At 35.2% G+C, this 18,779-nt stretch overlaps 1 protein-coding gene across 1 annotated transcript in view; it reads left to right on the top strand.

Moving 5' to 3' along the window:
• Positions 1-18,089, top strand: part of UNC13C (unc-13 homolog C) — a 616,040-nt gene extending 597,951 nt beyond the window's left edge. The window contains exons 32-34 of the mRNA XM_082733851.1: positions 10,942-11,034; positions 12,561-12,720; positions 16,244-18,089. Coding sequence (XP_082589977.1) covers positions 10,942-11,034; positions 12,561-12,720; positions 16,244-16,529 — 539 coding nt within the window. The 3' untranslated portion in view covers positions 16,530-18,089. The remainder of the gene's footprint in view (positions 1-10,941; positions 11,035-12,560; positions 12,721-16,243) is intronic.
• Positions 18,090-18,779: the final 690 nt, after the last annotated feature.

Below are 18,779 nucleotides of genomic sequence, written 5' to 3'. Positions count from 1 at the left end.
TCTTAATTTTTCCTTTTAAATATGTTTTTAGGTACTTTCTTGAAGAAGTTGTGATAAGATCTTAGTTCCCTTTAATAAGTTCTGTTTTTAATAAGTTCTTAGTTTCTATTAGAAATGCATTTCCAAATGGGCTTTGGAGTCTGTAAGAAAATATATATTTTAAAAGCCTTTGGGAATCTGATTAGAATTGCAGTAAATCTATAACTAAATATGAAAATAAGTGACCATCCTTAATGTATTTTATCTTTATGTTAGAGATATATTTTTCTTTTATTTATAATTATCCTTTTATGCCTGAGTCAAATTTCATGGTTTTATCACATTTTTAATTAGGTTAATTTCAGGGTATACACACACACACACACACACACACAAATTTCTCACAAATTTCTCTTTGTGAGAAATTCATATACACACACACATACAAACACACATTTATTTTGCTGCTTTGAGAATCATATATATTGTGATTCAAAATCATATAACTATTCGTTTCTTATGGTTTTTATCTCATCAAGTTAATTCAAGAGACTCTCTTAAAGAAAAAACATTAGGGTTTTTTTTTTTTTTAAACAAACATAGGGTTGCAAAAAATTGTTGCCATTTCTAGGACCCAAACAATACTTTCTATTTTTTAAATCATTGGTTTCATATAAATTTTCAGAACATTGTATTTATTCTCTTTTTGCTCTGAATTTTAAAAGAAGATTTCTAATAATTAACATGTGGGTATGATATTGGTTATTGTTTTAAAAGGAATATTCTTTATCACAATTAGAAACCATGCCTAAAATATGAATTATGTCAGTTTTTGTTATGAATGGGCACTAAAATTTATCAAATTTTTTTCAGAATTTGGGAATTTTTTAGTTATACTTACTATGATTATAGTTTAAACAAACCTTTTCTAGTTAAAATAAGCTGTATTTGGTGAATGGATTGTATTCTATCTGTATTTCATTTAGCTTTTATAGTTATATGTACAAACTAGTTTCATGAGGTTCCCTTTACATACTGTCCATGTTAAGTTTTTATCTCAAGGTTACAGACACATTAAATTCTCTACTCAAAAACAGAATTGAAAAAGAGAAAAAAACTTAAAAACAGATGTTATTTACATAGAAGTCATAAGAAAATCTGTAAACTATTAGAATAAAAAGTTTTAACAAGATCCTTCCTTACAAAATCAACATAAAACCTCAACAGCATTCCTTTGCTCATGAGTGGCCAATTAGAATATGAAATTTAAAAATCATTTAAAACAATAAAACAATTAAAATACCTACAAGTAAATTTGGCAAAATATGTATAAGACCTCTAGGAAAAAACCTGAAATTTTATTCAAGGTAACATGTAAGAATATAAGTAAATGAACAGAGTGAAGTACTGTGCTCATGTCCTATACAACAATATCATCAAGGTCCCCAACAATCTACAAGTTCAGTGCAATGCTGATCAAAATCTTAATAGGAGAAATAATAAAAAATGGCTATTGAAACTGTGTTGCTATTTTGTTGCTTCATTTGCTATATAGCAAAATACTGGAAACAACTTGAATAATCATTAATAGGGGAATATGTGAACAAATAATGATCTATTCATAAAATAATAGAGGTTGTAAATGAATGAACTATAGCAACATTTAATAAACCTCTAAAACCAATAAATAAATAAATAAATAAATAAATGAAATCATACCCACAACCATTTATAAATATTTTTAAATGTATTGAATAATATAATTATAAATGCATAATATTTATAATCAATAAAAGTATAAAACATTTAAGGCATAAGCTCTGAATCCACTAATGGAGAATGGGGACAGGAAGAAGTATTCTTGGAATCTCAACTGTTTCTCTAATACATTATCTCTTTTTTAAAATCTGCAAATCAAAATAGAAAGGTAGATCACAATAAAACTCCCAAGTCATAAAACCAGTTTATCATTTATAATTATTCTTTAGAACTTCAAACTTGAACTTTAAGCATTATTCTTAACCTTTCTTTAAAATTTTATAACTATGTGTATTCAGCAAAAATTTATTGAGTGCATCCTATGTATTGGGCATTATGTTACTCACTAAAGATCTGTGACCAAGGCAAAGATAATTTGCTCACAGAGCTTATATTTTGGTAAGCAAGACAGACTGAAAGCACATAAATAATGTAATGCAACATTAAAGAAATGCTGTTAAAGTTAAAAAAAAAAAAGTGAAAACAACATCACAATTTCCTAGCGTTCCAGTTATTTTAACAATGAAAGCAGCTCCCCAGGGAGACTTGGTGGGGAGTGGTTATTGACTAATTATCAATTAGTAACCTCGTTCATATATACAATGGACTCTTACTCGGCCATTAAAAATGAAAAGAAATCTTGCCATTCACAACACTGTGAAGAGAATTAGAGTTTAGGGGCACCTGGGTGGCTCAGTGGGTTAAAGCCTCTGCCTTTGGCTCAGGTCATGACCCCAGGGTCCTGGGATCGAGTCCCACATCAGGCTCTCTGCCCGGCAGGGAGCCTGCTTCCTCCTCTTTCTCTCTGCCTGCCTCTCTGCCTACTTGTGATCTGTCAAATAAATAAATAAAATCTTTTTTTTTTAATATTTTATTTATTTATTTGACAGAGAGAGAGAGATCACAAATAGGCAGAGAGACAGACAGAGAGAGAGATGAGGAGAAGCAGGCTCCCTGCTGAGCAGAGAGCCCAATGGGGGACTCGATCCCAGGCCCCTGGGATCATGACCTGAGCCGAAGGCAGAGGCTTAACCCACTGAGCCACCCAGGCATCCCATAAATAAATAAAATCTTAAAAAAAGAAAAAAAAAGAATTAGAGTGTATTTTGCTAAGCCAAATAAGTCAGGGAAAGAGAAATATCATATGATTTCATTCATATGTGGAATTTAAAATAAGATAAAAACAGAGGGAGGCAAACCATAAGAGACTCTTAATTATAGAGAACAAACTGAAGGTTGCTGGAGGGAAGGTGGGGAATGGCGAATATGCTAAATGTGAGATGGATATTAAGGAAGACACTTGTTGAGATGAGCACGAGGTATTATATGTAAATGATGAATCACTATAGTTTATTCCTGTAACCAATACTACACTCTACATTAAATAAGTAGAACTCAGAAAATTTCAAGAAAAGAAAAAAAAAAACATTTCAATTAGTAGTAACTTTAAGGATAAAGCACAGAAATCTAAGAAACCATATTGTTCCAAGAAGCAAAATTAATTTAAATGCATATTTGAATGATAACTGGAATTTGATAGGTAAAATACTGTGGAATTTAATATAAAAAGTTGCAAATGCAAGCTTAATGTTATCACATAAAAACACATAATCATAAGATATCCAGATGCTATCTGTCTATATAGTGTGACGTTTATCTTTGATTTCACATCTTTTCTACATTTTAGTTCAGCAAGACTTTAAATGCCATAAAACAAAACACCTCTTTGATGTATAAAAGGGTAAGTGCTGGGAGAAAAGTAGTGTTTAATGAACATCACAGCACCATATACACCGGACCCTTTAAACCAGAGATCTGAGACCAAACCCCAGAATGCCCATTTAGTGACTTGGACAGGTAACATCTAGGACCCAGTTTCACCATCTGTAAAAATGTACCTATCATCTTTAATATCAAAGCAAGATCTTATAACTAAAGCACTTAACACAATGCCTGCCACACATAAGTGGTCAAAAATTATAGCCATGCATGATTACCATGAATTCCTTCAAATATACATTAAATACTGTGGAGGTAATGAGAAAAGAACAGGCAAGAAACAGAGGAAGGCAAAAGAAGGGTTGAGAGAAGAAAAGGAGTTCAAGTTAATAAAGCACTTCCGTGGTTTATTTGACCTTACCGTCTTTAAGGTTGTCTAACAACTTAAGAGAACTTAATGGAGGTAGGTTTCTCCCACCTTGAATTGTAGACCTGTCAGCTCTGATACTCAACTGTGACATTGCCAGAATGGTCGTTCCTCATGAACTCCCCATGCCTTCCCTTTGAGGGTCCCAGCAAAGAGCTCTGAGAATAGATTCAAGCCCCCTTTCAGAGGCTTAGCTAGTTTGGATAAAATGGAGTGGTCACTTGAGCAGTTGTAGTATTTTTCATCTGACATTTTACAGAATGCTTATTGAGGACCTGGAGTTAATTATCACATGAATAATCATTACTAAATGTTTATAATATTTAGTCCCTCACAGTGTGTGCTAAAATTATGAAAGATGGGAGACTAACTCTATTAGCATGCTTATATATTAGTGTATCATAATCTGATAGTACTCAGTATCTTTTATCCTCAAAAGCTGTTCTTCTTAAAAGGACTTCAGATAAAGCAGTCCTACAGCATTTGCCAATGTTTATTCACATAAGCAGTTTTCATTCCTGAAGGGGAAGTCTGAGCTGCTAACATCAGTGACAAAGGACACATTCCAGAGGCTCAGGTGTTGATCTGAGACACAAGTGTTTAATTCCTATGGATTTTGTATAGACAAGATTATGTAACAGGCATAGCCTCAGATTAAGTTTTCATTCAATTCTCATAAAAACTGTTAATAAAAATCAGAATATTAGGTGATTTTCATATTCCATTCCATGGGAAATGGAATCTCTTATATGTTATCTTTCTCTTTGGGGGAAATAACTGCCTGATCAATGTATATTTTCTTCAAATGCTTTTGCCCATTTTTTTTTTTAATCCTGGGATAGAAAATCAACAGATTTTACCATGTACATGGATAATCAGATTCAAGTCTATAGCACACCTACCAGATAGGAGGAACAGTACCTTGCCTGTATAACACACCTGTAACTCACATCTGACTTAAGTAAGCAGCTTCCATAGTTTTAGCACCTGCAAAAGTAGTTAATAAGTCAACTCAGATATATGTACACAGTGATGACTTTGCACACTGATGCAGGACTGTAAAAATAATTGTGTAAACTGTATCTGTGCAAACTGTATCTGTGCAAAGCACTTTTGCTAATTAACATGAAAAATTAGGATTCTAATCCTAATCTTGCAAACATTGTCAGAAGAAACAAGATTTTTTACTGTCAGTTATAAATGTACAGGCAAATGAAAAAATAGTACAACACTCAATACATTGTAATTGGAAATACTGGAAACATTGAGAATTAAAGTGTTTCATTTCTTGTTAAAATCTTTATCAAGAGTAGTTTGCCTAGTACTTGCATTTTCTCATCATGTTACTATAAAGAGCAAACATCTTTCGTATACCTTGATGGAATGTCATATTCCTTCCGAAGTTTGGGTCAATTACTGACAATATATCTTTTCTACTTCAAAATCATAACATCTCTCAGAGTTCCTTAAATGTAAAGATTTTCCCCCAGTGTCTCTTCCATTAGTACATCTTCATCTTCTGCCTCATCTATTGCCAGTAAATTCACTTTCACTGAGTTCCCTGTCTGTTTCTCTAGTGTTTCTGTTAGTGGTAGTGTCAACATTCCCAAGTTCAATAACCTTGTCCATTAGTTCATTTACATTCTATGCCAATTTCACTCCAGCCTCATCACTCTTTAGTTCTTTTCTGTCCTTTCATCTTTGCTGGTCAGTCCCTTCTTCTGATTGTCCATGTTTGTAAAACGTCACATGGGTTCCTCACTGGGAAGGCAGCATCACAACTACACCCTTGCTGTATGTGTAAACTGAACAGGTAAATACTAGCAGACTGTGAAAGAAACAATGTAATTGATCACTGATGACATCTCTGTTATTTATGTAGTGATCTGTGAACTAAAATCTAGCAGCAAAGTTTATACTTTGTGCAATGATACACATTTACTATACCATGATAAGTGAAATATGAACCTGTTTGTAGGGACAGGGTGTTATTTTACTAAACTATGGGAGCAGGAATCTAGGCCTATCACACCATGTAAAGTGAGGACTGCTGGCAGGTTTAATCAATGAATTGGCTCTTTAGTATCTATCAAAATAACATCATAAGTTTATTATATAATTGGAGATAAAATGTGTGAATTATTAATATTAATAGAATCTCCCTGCCATTATGGAATATAGTTAGGAAGAAAAAACCACTGCATAATTTACTACAAAACCAAGCATTAGCATGGCTTCTAGGCGGTGGTATAAGCAGCTGGCCACGAAAGCAGGACCTGGAGTCCTAAAGTGACAGTCGTGCACAGCATGGCCATTAAAGCAATAACGGCAATCAATGATAAACGCTTTTAAACTACTTCTTAACTCCACTTGTTTAGGGTTGTGACACATTAAGAAGTCAGTTCTCAAGCCTACGTTTGACTTGATTGAGCAGTAAATTTCACATTTTGTGTTAGAAAGGAAAATGTGTATTTTTAGAGTCTGGTATAAATGACTCTACCCAGGCAGTTTCACAGAAGTGTTCATTCACTGCTGAGTACATACGTATGATTTTTAATGTTTTTCTCTTCCCAATGCAACTGTCTGTATCTCTTTAGGGAACACACACACACACACACACACAGCAGGTACATGTAGAAGATGGAAGAAAAGCAATTGTAAAAAGGGAAAACTTGTATCTGTGCATTTAAACAGCACATTTTAAAAGGTATTGAGCAAGTCTCATAAGCTGCTCCTTGTTTTAAAACAGTATAAAATTTCTCCTCCAAAATAAAGGCCGCAAACAGAAACCCAAGTTCCCTAATTAGAACTTTAATATTCCCTGCTATAAAAATCTCTCAAATTCTGTAACACAATTAAAGACTTTAAATTACACTCAAATGAAGAAATGACGCCTCCTGGCAAGTGTCCCGATGGAAGGCTTTCCTCAGTTATAAACACATTCAATCAATAACTTGCCTAACGACCATTTCATGATGTTTACTCTGGGCAGAATCCAGCCACTGCTGTATAATTGCTCAAAGAATACATACAAGACAAGACATACCTATTTTAACCACAAACCCAAGCACTGAGCAAGCTCAGATCTTTAGTAAAACAATGAAAATATGCAAACTAGATGCATGCATTTTCACTGTCGCTTAGAGACATTTTACCATCACCTGTGATTTCAGCAATAGCTATAAAAATCAATCAAAAGAAAACTCATCTCACCAGATTCTTGGTTAATAAGTGGTCTTACATTTTAAGGAAGTCTTCCTTATTAGACATTTGAGGGCTCTAAAAATCTGCCATCTCTATTCTACTCAACCCAGGAAGTCTGAGGGAAGGATGTAGAATTCCAAGGTTGCTAGGCAGACTGTCCATCATTCTGGAGTTATCTTCTTGCAGTCTTTGATCTAGATAACCATAATGTCCATATTTTTTTCATAATTTCTATATGTGGACATTATGCCTGGATCTTAAAAGAATTTAATAATTTTGAAATATTCCCTTATTAAGAATTGAATTATTGTCATAATAAACTTGGAAGCATTTCCTAGCAGCTGTTAAATGCAAGGCTCAAAATATTCTATGTATTCTTTAATTATCTCTTTTTTGCCTCACCACAGTGTTGCCAGGTAGGTGGTTTTATACCCACTTTAAAAACAAGAAAATGAAAGTTCATGGAGTTTTAATTATCCATCAGTGAGTGAGTGAGACCATCTGCATAATCAAAGCAGTATGATTCCACGGCCCAGGATTTTTAGCTTTTGAAGGAATCAAGAACAAAATTGCAGATTGTTTGTGGGATAAAGAAATGAACATATTTTTATAGTAAAGCTGTTTGGATAGGGTTTCATAGGATAACAGAGAAAGGATGTCCACAACATGTGGTTTGTCTTGGTGAAAACATGAAGAAAGTTTTCAAGAATTGACTAATGTGAACAGCACAGACCTACGACATGGATCAAGTAGAAGGTCATCAAGAGCATCCTAGGAAAGAGTTAGGTTTTAGGACTGGATTCATGGTACAGTGAGACGCAATGGTCTTTCCAGAAGAGAATGGAGTGATCCATCTCTTACACACATGAGAGGAATTATTTCTAGAAATAAATCGGACTACGCCTCTTAGAGCCAAAAACTTCAGAGACTTCTCAGCAGCTCTGAGATAATATCTCCACACTTCTAAATGGCATTCAGCGTACCACCGTGTTGTTAAAGCTTTCCTCTGGCTACTACTCCCTCATCTGTGCTCCATCCATACTAAGCTGCTCGCAGTTTCCAGGAGGCGCCATTCTGACTGATGCATGTGCTCTCATGTTATTTCCTTGACTTTGTCTAAGAGATGAACTCCAACTCAGCCTTGAGGAGCCTCCTTAAGGATTTTCTCCTCTGGGAGTAATATTTCCTAAGAAATTAGTGTCTATTTTTAGCCTGTTCCTCCCTTCAAAAACTGTCTCATTGTTCCATGAAGGAGTATTGGGAAAATACTCGAAGTATTTTCATTAAAGTTATGAGCAAATCAAAAACATTAACTCTGTTAACCAAAGTCCCAACAGTTGGCACACCCCAATTAAGATTATTTGGAAAGGATTTAATAAACTACATAGAAAGGTATGGGCAGGGTATATAAAGAAACCAGAAGGAATAGTGAACTGTTAAACTACTCTTTGCGTTAACAGTAACAAGGGAGGAGGAAGCAACACTTGAAAAAATATTGTCACCTAGTGAGGGCTGCTCGAAGGAAATTATGATGTTTGGTTACAGGATTCAGCCAGCACAAGGTAAGCCCACAGGAAGGTGACCAAAGAAATAAATATCTGATGTGACTCTCTTCCCTGCTTCTAATCTCTTGCCAGGGCTTCCCTTTGGCCAGACCCAAATAGACACTAGAGTAGAGAAGACATCACTAAAATTGTCAGACAGCCTCTGAGGACAGAAGGCAGAGTGGAAAAGTATGGGAAATGAATTTGGAGAGCCAAATGGAGGATAACGGCATATCTACTTTAAGTACTATCATGTAATATAATAGAAGTACAAGCCAATAAAATTAGCATAAGAGGCATAAAAACTAGAAAGGAAAAGTGAAATGTTTCACTGATTAAAGATACTTGATTATATATGTGTAACACTCAAAAGAATTAAGGGCACATTTTTCATTAAAAGTTCAGATGGGGGGTGCACCTGGATGGCTCCATCGGTTAAGCATCAGGCTCTTGATTTCGGCTCGGGTCATGATCAGGGTTGTGGGATCGAGCCCCTCTTTGGGCTCTGCCCTGCGCATGGAGTCTGCTTAAGATTCTCTCTCTCCTTTTCCCTCTGCCCCCTCCTTTCTCTCACTCATTCTCTTTCAAATAAATATTTTTTTTAAAAAAGCCTTTAAAAATATGTACCATTCACACAAAGAAAAATGTAAAACTATAAAACATAATTGAAGTACAGAGAAGAAGACTTGAATAATAGGAAGTTATATTCTATTCTTGAAGAGGAGGACCTCATTTCATAAGGTTATCACCAACTTAGGGATAACATAAAACTATCCTATATATCACCAACCTGGTGGTGGATCACGAACATGGATGGATCTAGAGGGTATAATATTAAGCAAAATAAGTCAAAATCACCATATGATTTTACTCATATGTGGAATTTAGAAAACAAAATGAATGACAAAAGAAACCAAACTGAAAAACCAACTTTTATCTACAGAGAACAAAATGATGGATAGTGGGGAGGGGCGGGTGAAACAGGTGAAAGAGATAAAGAGTCCACTTATGATGAGCACTGAGTAGTGTCATAGTATTGTTGAAGCACTGTAGTATATACCTGAAACTAATATAATTTCTATGTTAATTACATTGGAATTTTAAAAATTTTAAATAAATAAGAATTTGCTTTAAAAAATCTCTATGGGACAAAATTAGAGTTCACCTACTCTGACAAGTAAATTTCACTTATAGAAATTACACTATAAACTTGTAAATATGAATAATACTTACTATAGTTTGTTCCTGACAGCAAAAGATCGGAGAACAAGATATGGTTAAATAAATTGTAGTATATTCACATAATGGAGTAAAGGCCAAACATTATTTTAAATGTTTCCATGTTTTAATTATTTATAAACATTTCAGTGATTCATTTTCATGCAACTACTCATTGAACATTTACTTTGTAGTTAGCGCTGTGCTATTCCAGGCTATCGAGGGATAACTTTATACATATTGAAATGGAATAATCTATGGAGTTTTAGGTGAAAAGATAAAGGTAAGGTAAAGGATAGTTAGAACATATGCTCCTATTTGTGGAAAAATATGTATGTTCATAGATGTTAGTACATGTGTGTATATTAAGAGGTTGGTGTTATTATTTTTATTTTACAAATAAGAAAACCAAATTGAGAATATGGCAAAATCTGATCAGGGAGCCAGTAGTGGTATAACTATGATTCGAATTTAAATTTATCTGACCCCAAATCACAGGGACTTTCCAATACAGCATGTTAACTCTTGAGTAAACTTTATGAGGGGAGAATGAACTACTCCTTTTTATACCATCAGCAGACCTTGCAAATATACATTATAGAACTTGTACTGTACTGCAGCAATGTATTCATAGGTTGATCTCTCCTGGTCTACTGTGGGCTTCATGAAAGTAGAAGCTCTACAGAGCCATCTTTGTGGCCCTACTGCTTTGGTAGCGCACATTGTAGAAAAGGTCTTTCAGGCATGAAAGTCAATAACACACCTTTGCACATAAACAATGAAGAGAGCTTAATTGGGCCTAGTGAGGCAAGTACGAGTTCTTTTAACCATACGAGTACTAACACAGTGACTTATAATATCTGAGGATCATATGAAATCTTAGCTCAGTGGGCTACATATGTTTATACCAAAGCTTCAACCCCAAAGAGCAAATTTAACTGTGAACATTTGTGGATACCTATTGTGTGCTATTAATCAAAAGAACCATTCATTTCCATGAACTCACTTTAAAGTCCCTTATGCAGAAAATGTACCTATCTATTATTAAAGTAGCCTGAAAGTTTGAGGCAGTAAATGTCTGCTCATTTGCAGGTCGCCCCTCCAAAGATTCAGTGGGTCAGATATCTGTGCATGTGGACATCACCACAACCCCAGGAACTGGAGAGCATAAAGTCACTGTAAAAGGTATGTATCATGTCCAGATGGACCAAATAGCCTAGTAGACTTTAACCTTTACAATAATATGAAAAATGTAATTTTTTCTTAGATCTATTTTTAAAAACATGTAATGATTTCAGGGCATGCTCATAGCCTTTTCATGAAACCAGAACTTTTGATCTAAAAATCAACGGCACAGATATTTAGCCTATATTATCTGAAGTATCTAAATGGTTTAAATACATTGGAAATTACATTTCAAACTGGCATACATTGAACATTTTCTCTTGTTGATGCTAGGATGTACATTGAACATTAGGGCTATGGTCAGCTCCATAACCTGTCAAATCTTATATGTTGGGTCACTATGTTCTTACCATTCACATTATCTACCTATATACTTGTTTTTCTATGTGATTTTCAATAACAGACTTGATTTTTTTCTTTTTAATGACTAGTTCAATCTATTGGTTTTAGATTGCAAAAATATAATCTGAATGCGGCAGATATTTCAAAGGTGAAATTTAAGTGCTAATTTTGCTTAATAAAGCCATATTCTGTTTTATACTATTATAGAGTTAGTCACCATATCCACCTTATTAAAAACCATGGCCTTCTGACACATTTTAAATTTGCATCGCCTGATGTATAGCTTGCATTATAAAAGTAACAGTTATAGTCTATAATGGATTATGTACTGTGTTGGTAAATGGACATGCCTACACTTGCCAGTGTCTTTAAATATTTTACAAAAATATTTTGACACTACATATCAAATACTCAAAGTTGTGAACTTTTACAATAAGTATTTTAATTATATTTTTAAACGATTTTCAAAGGATGACAAAAGTATACACAGAAGAATGCACATTTAAGAATTATTTATGATGCCTAAAATTAGGAAAGAGCCATAATAGTAACTTATTCATTAAACATAGGATGGAATATCCATATAGTTGACTATTTGCAATTTGAAAATATATAATGAATTAGAAAGATATCCACAATAGACTTTAAAAATATAGCTGACTCATAAGACTACAACTGCTCCCATTCTACATATAAATATTGAAAGCATACATACCAAAATATTACATCGTTGCCCCTTACTGATAAAATTACAGACTCTATTTTCATCTATTCCTTATTTTCTGTATATTTTTTAGGTGTTTTATGATGAACATATCTTCACTTTTGATATGAAAAAATCACATTTTTAGTTAAACAAGAATGATAACTTTTCATTAGTAAAAAATGTCATTTCAATTTTAGCTAAATTTTCACTACACCAATACCACACAGTTTAGAACTGAAAGCTCAGTCAAGTGTGCATTCAGAAGTGTGCTTTATGTGTGTGTGTGGGGGGGGGTGTGGGTGTACGTGCATGTTTATCAGTAGGGTTACCACACTATCAAGGGCAAGTTATGGCTTCATACATCATTAAAAAGAAATTAATTCTAAAAAAAAAATTAACTCTAAGGACCGAAGAGGAGGCTAAGATTCCACACATTTGTTTGCTAACACTTTGCATTCCTTTCCTTTATGGTTGTTAGTGATTGCTATTAATGACCTAAACTGGCAGACCACTGCAATGTTCCGGCCCTTTGTAGAAGTCTGTATACTGGGACCTAACCTTGGGGACAAGAAGAGAAAACAAGGCACGAAGACAAAAAGCAACACATGGTCACCAAAGTACAATGAAACATTTCAATTGTAAGTTGGGACCCCACTCACCTACTCAGCCAGGCAAAAGCCATTATACAGCTTAAATTTACTGAGGGGATTAGAGTGGGAATGACACTGGGCTTTGCTAAGGAAAGGGAAACCTATAGGTTTAGTCCAGGCAAGAGAGAATACTGACTCACAGTTGGTAGAACCTATAGGTTCATGTATTCCTGCTCTTCCCTGATCCCAGCAAATTAAGACAGCTGAATTAAGTTTTTAGTTCCCTTCCATTGCTCAGTAGCTGTCCAGTGCCTACCATGCATTAAGCACTATTGGAGGAATTTGGTATATATAACAAAAGGTATCTGCTCTCATTGAAGTTACTTTCTGGAAATGAGGAATATCATGGATGAGAAACATCAAAATCACAAATAAGCAAAAATCTATCATAGGATAATACTATACAGAGAATTAAAACAGGCTGATATCATAGGTTGGTTGATTGGCTGCTTAGAGTGGGTGTTCAGAGAAGCCCCAATCTGAAGACTTTTCAGATATGAATGTGAATGATCTGATTTATATATTTAAGTGATTATTCTGTTTGCTGTAGAAAAAATAAATGATAGGAAAACAAGAGCAAACATGGAGAGATGAGTTAGAAGGCTGTTGCAGTCGTCCAGGCAAGAGAGAATACTGACTCACAGTTGGTAGAGCTGGTAGGAGGGAAATGGAAGTGGGTAGTAGAGAGAGAGAAGGAAGTGGAAACTGGTGGTTATGTATTAGAATGGAACTTGCAGTCGACTGGAAGTAGCCCATGAAGGAAGGGGTATATAAGCTAGGCTTCTGCAAACACTTAATTTAGGATATTCCATCAAAACAGCCTTATTTACAAAGGAATCTACCAGGCTGTGAGAATTGAAGGACTGTAAGCCATAGTGATATAAACTGGGTCAAGCAGGGGTCAGGCTACTTTCCCTACTGTGCATGTAGGAGATAAAGATTGGTTACTAAAACTGGGGTGTCGGGGGGGGGACTTCACGTGTCATCAACCACCTCAAAAGGAGCAGTGGCCTTCCCTGGAGTATCCTAGAGGCAGCATCACACATGAGGGGCCAGGGAAATAGACTCTGACCTCCCCCTATTACTTCTGATATCCTGAAGGAGCTTCCTGTTGGTTTTAACCAAAAGGAAGCCACAGTATGAAGAAACTATTGATACAGTCCTTACAGGTCAGCATTCTTTTGTAAAGTACATGAAGGATGGAAGGTGTATCTGGCTGAGGAAAATAGAAGTTATCTGGCTCTGAGTGAAATCAAAGATGACCTCTAGGTTTGGGGCATAAGCAGTTGCATAGATAATGATTTCCTGAGGTGGGAGAATCGGGACAAGAGGTGAGATCAAAGATTGTTTTAAATGGATTGATTTTGGAGATGCCTAAGAGACATTCCAGATGGGCTATCAAATAGATAGTTGGATCTAACTTGAGAATTAACTGTGTATAGATATAATTTCATAAATCTAGATGAATCTATCAGGGATAGAGAAGAGAAGAGGACCAAGCCCTTGGGGTTTACACATGCACACATGCTTAGCTTACCTAAATACTTTATCACTGGTTTGGTTCTTTGTTTGTTTTGCATCCCTAGTTTCCCAGAGATTTTTCAGCACAGTAAATTCTGAATATTAAACTCTGTTACCACTCATCAGAACTTAACAATCCCGGGGCGCCTGGGTGGCTCAGTGGTTTGGGCTGCTGCCTTCGGCTCGGGTCATGATCTCAGGGTCCAGGGATCGAGCCCCGCATCGGGCTCCCTGCTCTGCAGGAAGCCTGCTTCCCTCTCTTGCCTCTCTGCCTACTTGTGATCTCTGTCTGTCAAATAAATAAATGGAATCTTGAAAAAAAATGGTCAACACCATTTAAAAAAAAAAAAAAAAGAACTTAACAATCCCACCACACCTCTTAAAATGGCTATAATAGATTAACCATATTCAAAATCCCTGCTAATAAACCAGCTCACATCCATGTATGTACTCCTCTAAATTACACACACACACACACACACACACACACACACACACATTGATTCAGTTAAAATGTCTTCTACAAGTTTCTAGGAATTACTTGAACCATGCAAAATTCAGATATAACACTGTGAGGTCGTAAAACCATGCATAATTCTGGGGAAAGGCAGCCTTTTGGAGCATTTTAATTCATAAGAAGATCTAGCTCCCATCAGATTTTGCTCTTCTGTTCTTACCCATCAGGCCTCCATTTTCTTTCACATTATTTCAGGTTGTCTCTAAAAGAAGTACACACTTCAGTTATCAGCATAGCCCAGAAACAAAAGTTGGTCTCTGCAAAATGTTTGATCTAAGAAAGTCACTTAGAAAAGGAAGGGATTTGGAAGCTCCTACTGCTGAGGAACAGATGTGCCTTCATTAGAAAGTGAAGGAGATCTGAGGATGCAGTAAAATAAGGGGCAGGGGAGGATTACTCTCAGCGTATTACCTCACAGCCTTCTTCATTATGCTCAGTTCTGCGCTGCCAAGTTGTTATTAGTCCAGACCATCCTCAGCCCCACACTTGACAGGTGTCTAACTGTTGCCATCCGAAAGAACCAGCACAGAAGCACCACGCTCTGCTGGAACTGATTTACTCTGGAGATTTGAATCTAATTTGGCATCTTGTGAATAGTCTTGTTGTCTGTGGTAGCTTGATAGTCTAGGTTGTATATTCCCCTGAGAAAAGCCTCCTAGATATAATAGCATGGCCAGGAGTCTGAGGTAAAGAAAAGAGAACAGAACTTCTATTCTGAAAAGTTCTATGAAAAGGATAGAGCTTCTGGCAAGAGCTACCGCTTTCCTTGGTCTACCCTCCACGACCCTTCCCCACCCCGTCCTACTCCTGTGTCAGTGAGAAGACCACACTTCCAAGAATTAAGTATAGCGTATTTTATTATTAAATTGTCTATTAATCTTTATCTATTATCTAATATTTATCTGTTAAATATCTAATAAATACCTCTTATCTATCTAATCTAATAAATATCTAATATTTATTATTATCTATTAATATGTTTAATATCAAGACAGAAAAGCATATTCAGATTGATTTCCTATTTCTATATAGGCAAAAAAGTACTTAATTTAGATTGCTAAGTAATATCTATGTAAAGACAATCTAAAATGGAAATGATATTTGCATCAGAGTTAAAGTGCATGATAATCAGGGGAGGGAGAGAAACCCTAAGAGACTCTGAATCTCAGGAAACAAATGAGGGTTGCTTGGCGGTGGGAGGGGAGGGATAGGGGGTCTGGGTGATGGACACTGGGGAGGGTATGTGCTATGGTGAGTGCTATGAATCGTGTAAGACTGATGATTCACAGACCTCTACCCTGAAACAAATAATACATTATATGTTAACCAAAAAATAAATACATGATACTGCATTTTGCCAAATAAATGGCTGAGGAATGGAGAAAACTTAATTTTAACAGTATTTTAGAACCACATGGAGCCCTAGGTGAAGTCAAGCTTTTGCTCAAAATTCTTATTTTTAATTCACAACAGCATTCTGGGTAATGAAAACCGGCCAGGGGCCTATGAACTTCATCTGTCAGTCAAAGATTACTGCTTTGCCAGAGAAGATCGAATTATCGGAATGACGGTAATTCAACTACAGAACATAGCAGAAAAGGGAAGCTATGGGGCATGGTATCCCCTTCTGAAAAATGTCTCTATGGATGAAACTGGTTTGACTATCCTTAGAATACTCTCTCAGAGGACCAGCGATGATGTGGCTAAAGAATTTGTAAGACTGAAATCCGAAACCAGATCAGCTGAAGAGAGTGCTTGAAACAAATACTGCAAGATATCATCTTTGAGAATCCACAAACTCTGACTACTGCATGCATGTGCAAATACATGGGAATGTTTAGTTCACTACGTTTCAGTGTTTGCCAGTACTCAAGTACAATGTCTACAAAGTATGTGGAAAACCTACTGAACTTTTATATTATAACAGTTCTGGTCTTTGGAAAATAAATGTTCCATGAAGTGCCAAAATTACAATGTTAAGTGAAAATCCAGAATATCTTTTAAAATGTTTCATTTCATTACCAATTTCTCATCCTTTAAACATACTAAAAACAAACAAACAAACAAAAAAACCTCATTTTTTCAGTTTGTCCACTGTCTTTTGTTAAATTCACTTATATTTCCCATAGATCAGAAAGCATTTGTTACCAAATTTTGTTTTATTTAGACTTACCTCATTGTAGATGTCATACAAGTTAACTTTTTCTATCATAACTAGAAATACAGTCACTTCTAGAAAGTGTTTGTAATTTTATAGTTGCAGATCTATTGTGATGATTTTTGCATACAAATTAAAATAGAAAAGGTGGGAAATATTTTATGCCGACAAGTTTCCAACCTTTCTGAAATATCACTGTGAAGAAAAGCTATTAAAGCAAACTTATACAAAGCAATGCTAAATAGTTTGTTAACAATGTTTGATATATTGACAAAACTTTGTTCTTTTAAACTGCCAAGGTCACATCACATTTGTTTAAAAAAAAAAAAAAGGTAAGTTGATACATTTACCATTTAGCATTATGTCTTGGCTTCACCAAATGTCATTCCTTACAAAGTCATAGGATTAAGGGTTTAGAGATGCAGTGGAAGGTTTGTTTCTTCAAATTATCTATAATAATTAACTATACTGTTAGTGTTTTGCCTCTGACAGTTATGACTATCTCCTTATTTACATAGCATTCTAATCAAGTTACATGTTTTCTTTAAAAAAAATATTCAACAATTTATACTGAATGCAGCATTCCTATATATTGCACTGGAGCAAAAAGACACGTCTTCATCTATTTAGTGAAAAATGTAAAATAAGATCTGAAGAAACTGCTTATAATTTTATAATTTATGTTATTTACAAGCCCAGAATGCATCAGATACAATAGGAAAACAACTCAATACAGCTTGGTACATTAACATATAACTAGGTTGGATTTTGAATATGAAATAGTTTATGAATATTTGCATTTTCTGTCTTTTTATGGTTTGACTTTTTAGAGTCTGTATCTAAATACTTGGCCGTAGAACAGTTCCTGTAATTGTAACTTCTGGTCATAACTGTTAGTGGACAACATACACATGCAGAAACAAGAACCTGTTACAATGATTATGTTTTGTGAACAAGCTGGTCTGCTATGGTAAGGACAGAAATGACTGGTATCATGACTCTCAGAACATTTTGCTACTGGGTGTGTAAACAACAGAACAGTGAGATCCACTAATTCATGTTAAATTGTTAGGCAATTGCTTTGTTGATGACTTCTCCAAATGCATAGTACAGTGCTGTCCTCTGGCATATGCATTAATAAATGGATGTTTATGGAACACATGCAACGCTATTGTATTTTCTGCCTTTTTATTTCATTTATGCAGCATAATTCTTAAGAATAAAAACCCCAGACTCTCTTTACTGGCTAGAACACTTTTCACATTTTTTGGTTCTAATGTCCCATTAAAATTTGAGAAAATTGGGGTGCCTGGGTGGCTCAATGGGTTAAGCCTCTGCCTTCGGCTCAGGTCATAATCTCAGGGTCCAGGGATCCAGCCCTGCATCAGGCTCTCTGCTCAGCAGGGAGCCTGCTTTGCCCCCTCTCTCTGCCTGCCTCTGCCTACTTGTGATCTCTCTGTCAAATAAATAAATAAAATCTTTAAAAAAATTTTTGAGGAACTTCTTCCAAGTGTTATGTTCATGGAAACAGCTCCCCATTATAGATAATGACACTGAACATAAGGAAGAACAAAGATATCCACCTGTAGGTCTCTGAATACTGTTAAGCCCCAAGAGGAAAATTCAACATTTAACATATGAATAAACAACATTCTTAAATAAAAACTTATGTTACAGAAGATTTTATTATTTGATTGCATGATTAATTCTAGGCTCATCTTACAATGATTTTACAGAACACGAACTTGAGCTCTTTTTTTTTTTTTAAAGATTTTATTTATTTATTTGACAGACAGAGAGATCACAAATAGGCAGAGAGACAGACAGAGAGAGAGATGAGGAGAAGCAGGC

The sequence above is a fragment of the Mustela nivalis genome, assembly GCF_964662115.1.
Source record: "Mustela nivalis genome assembly, chromosome: 6".
NCBI lineage: Eukaryota > Metazoa > Chordata > Mammalia > Carnivora > Mustelidae > Mustela > Mustela nivalis.
This window is presented reverse-complemented; position numbering and strand designations above follow the sequence as displayed.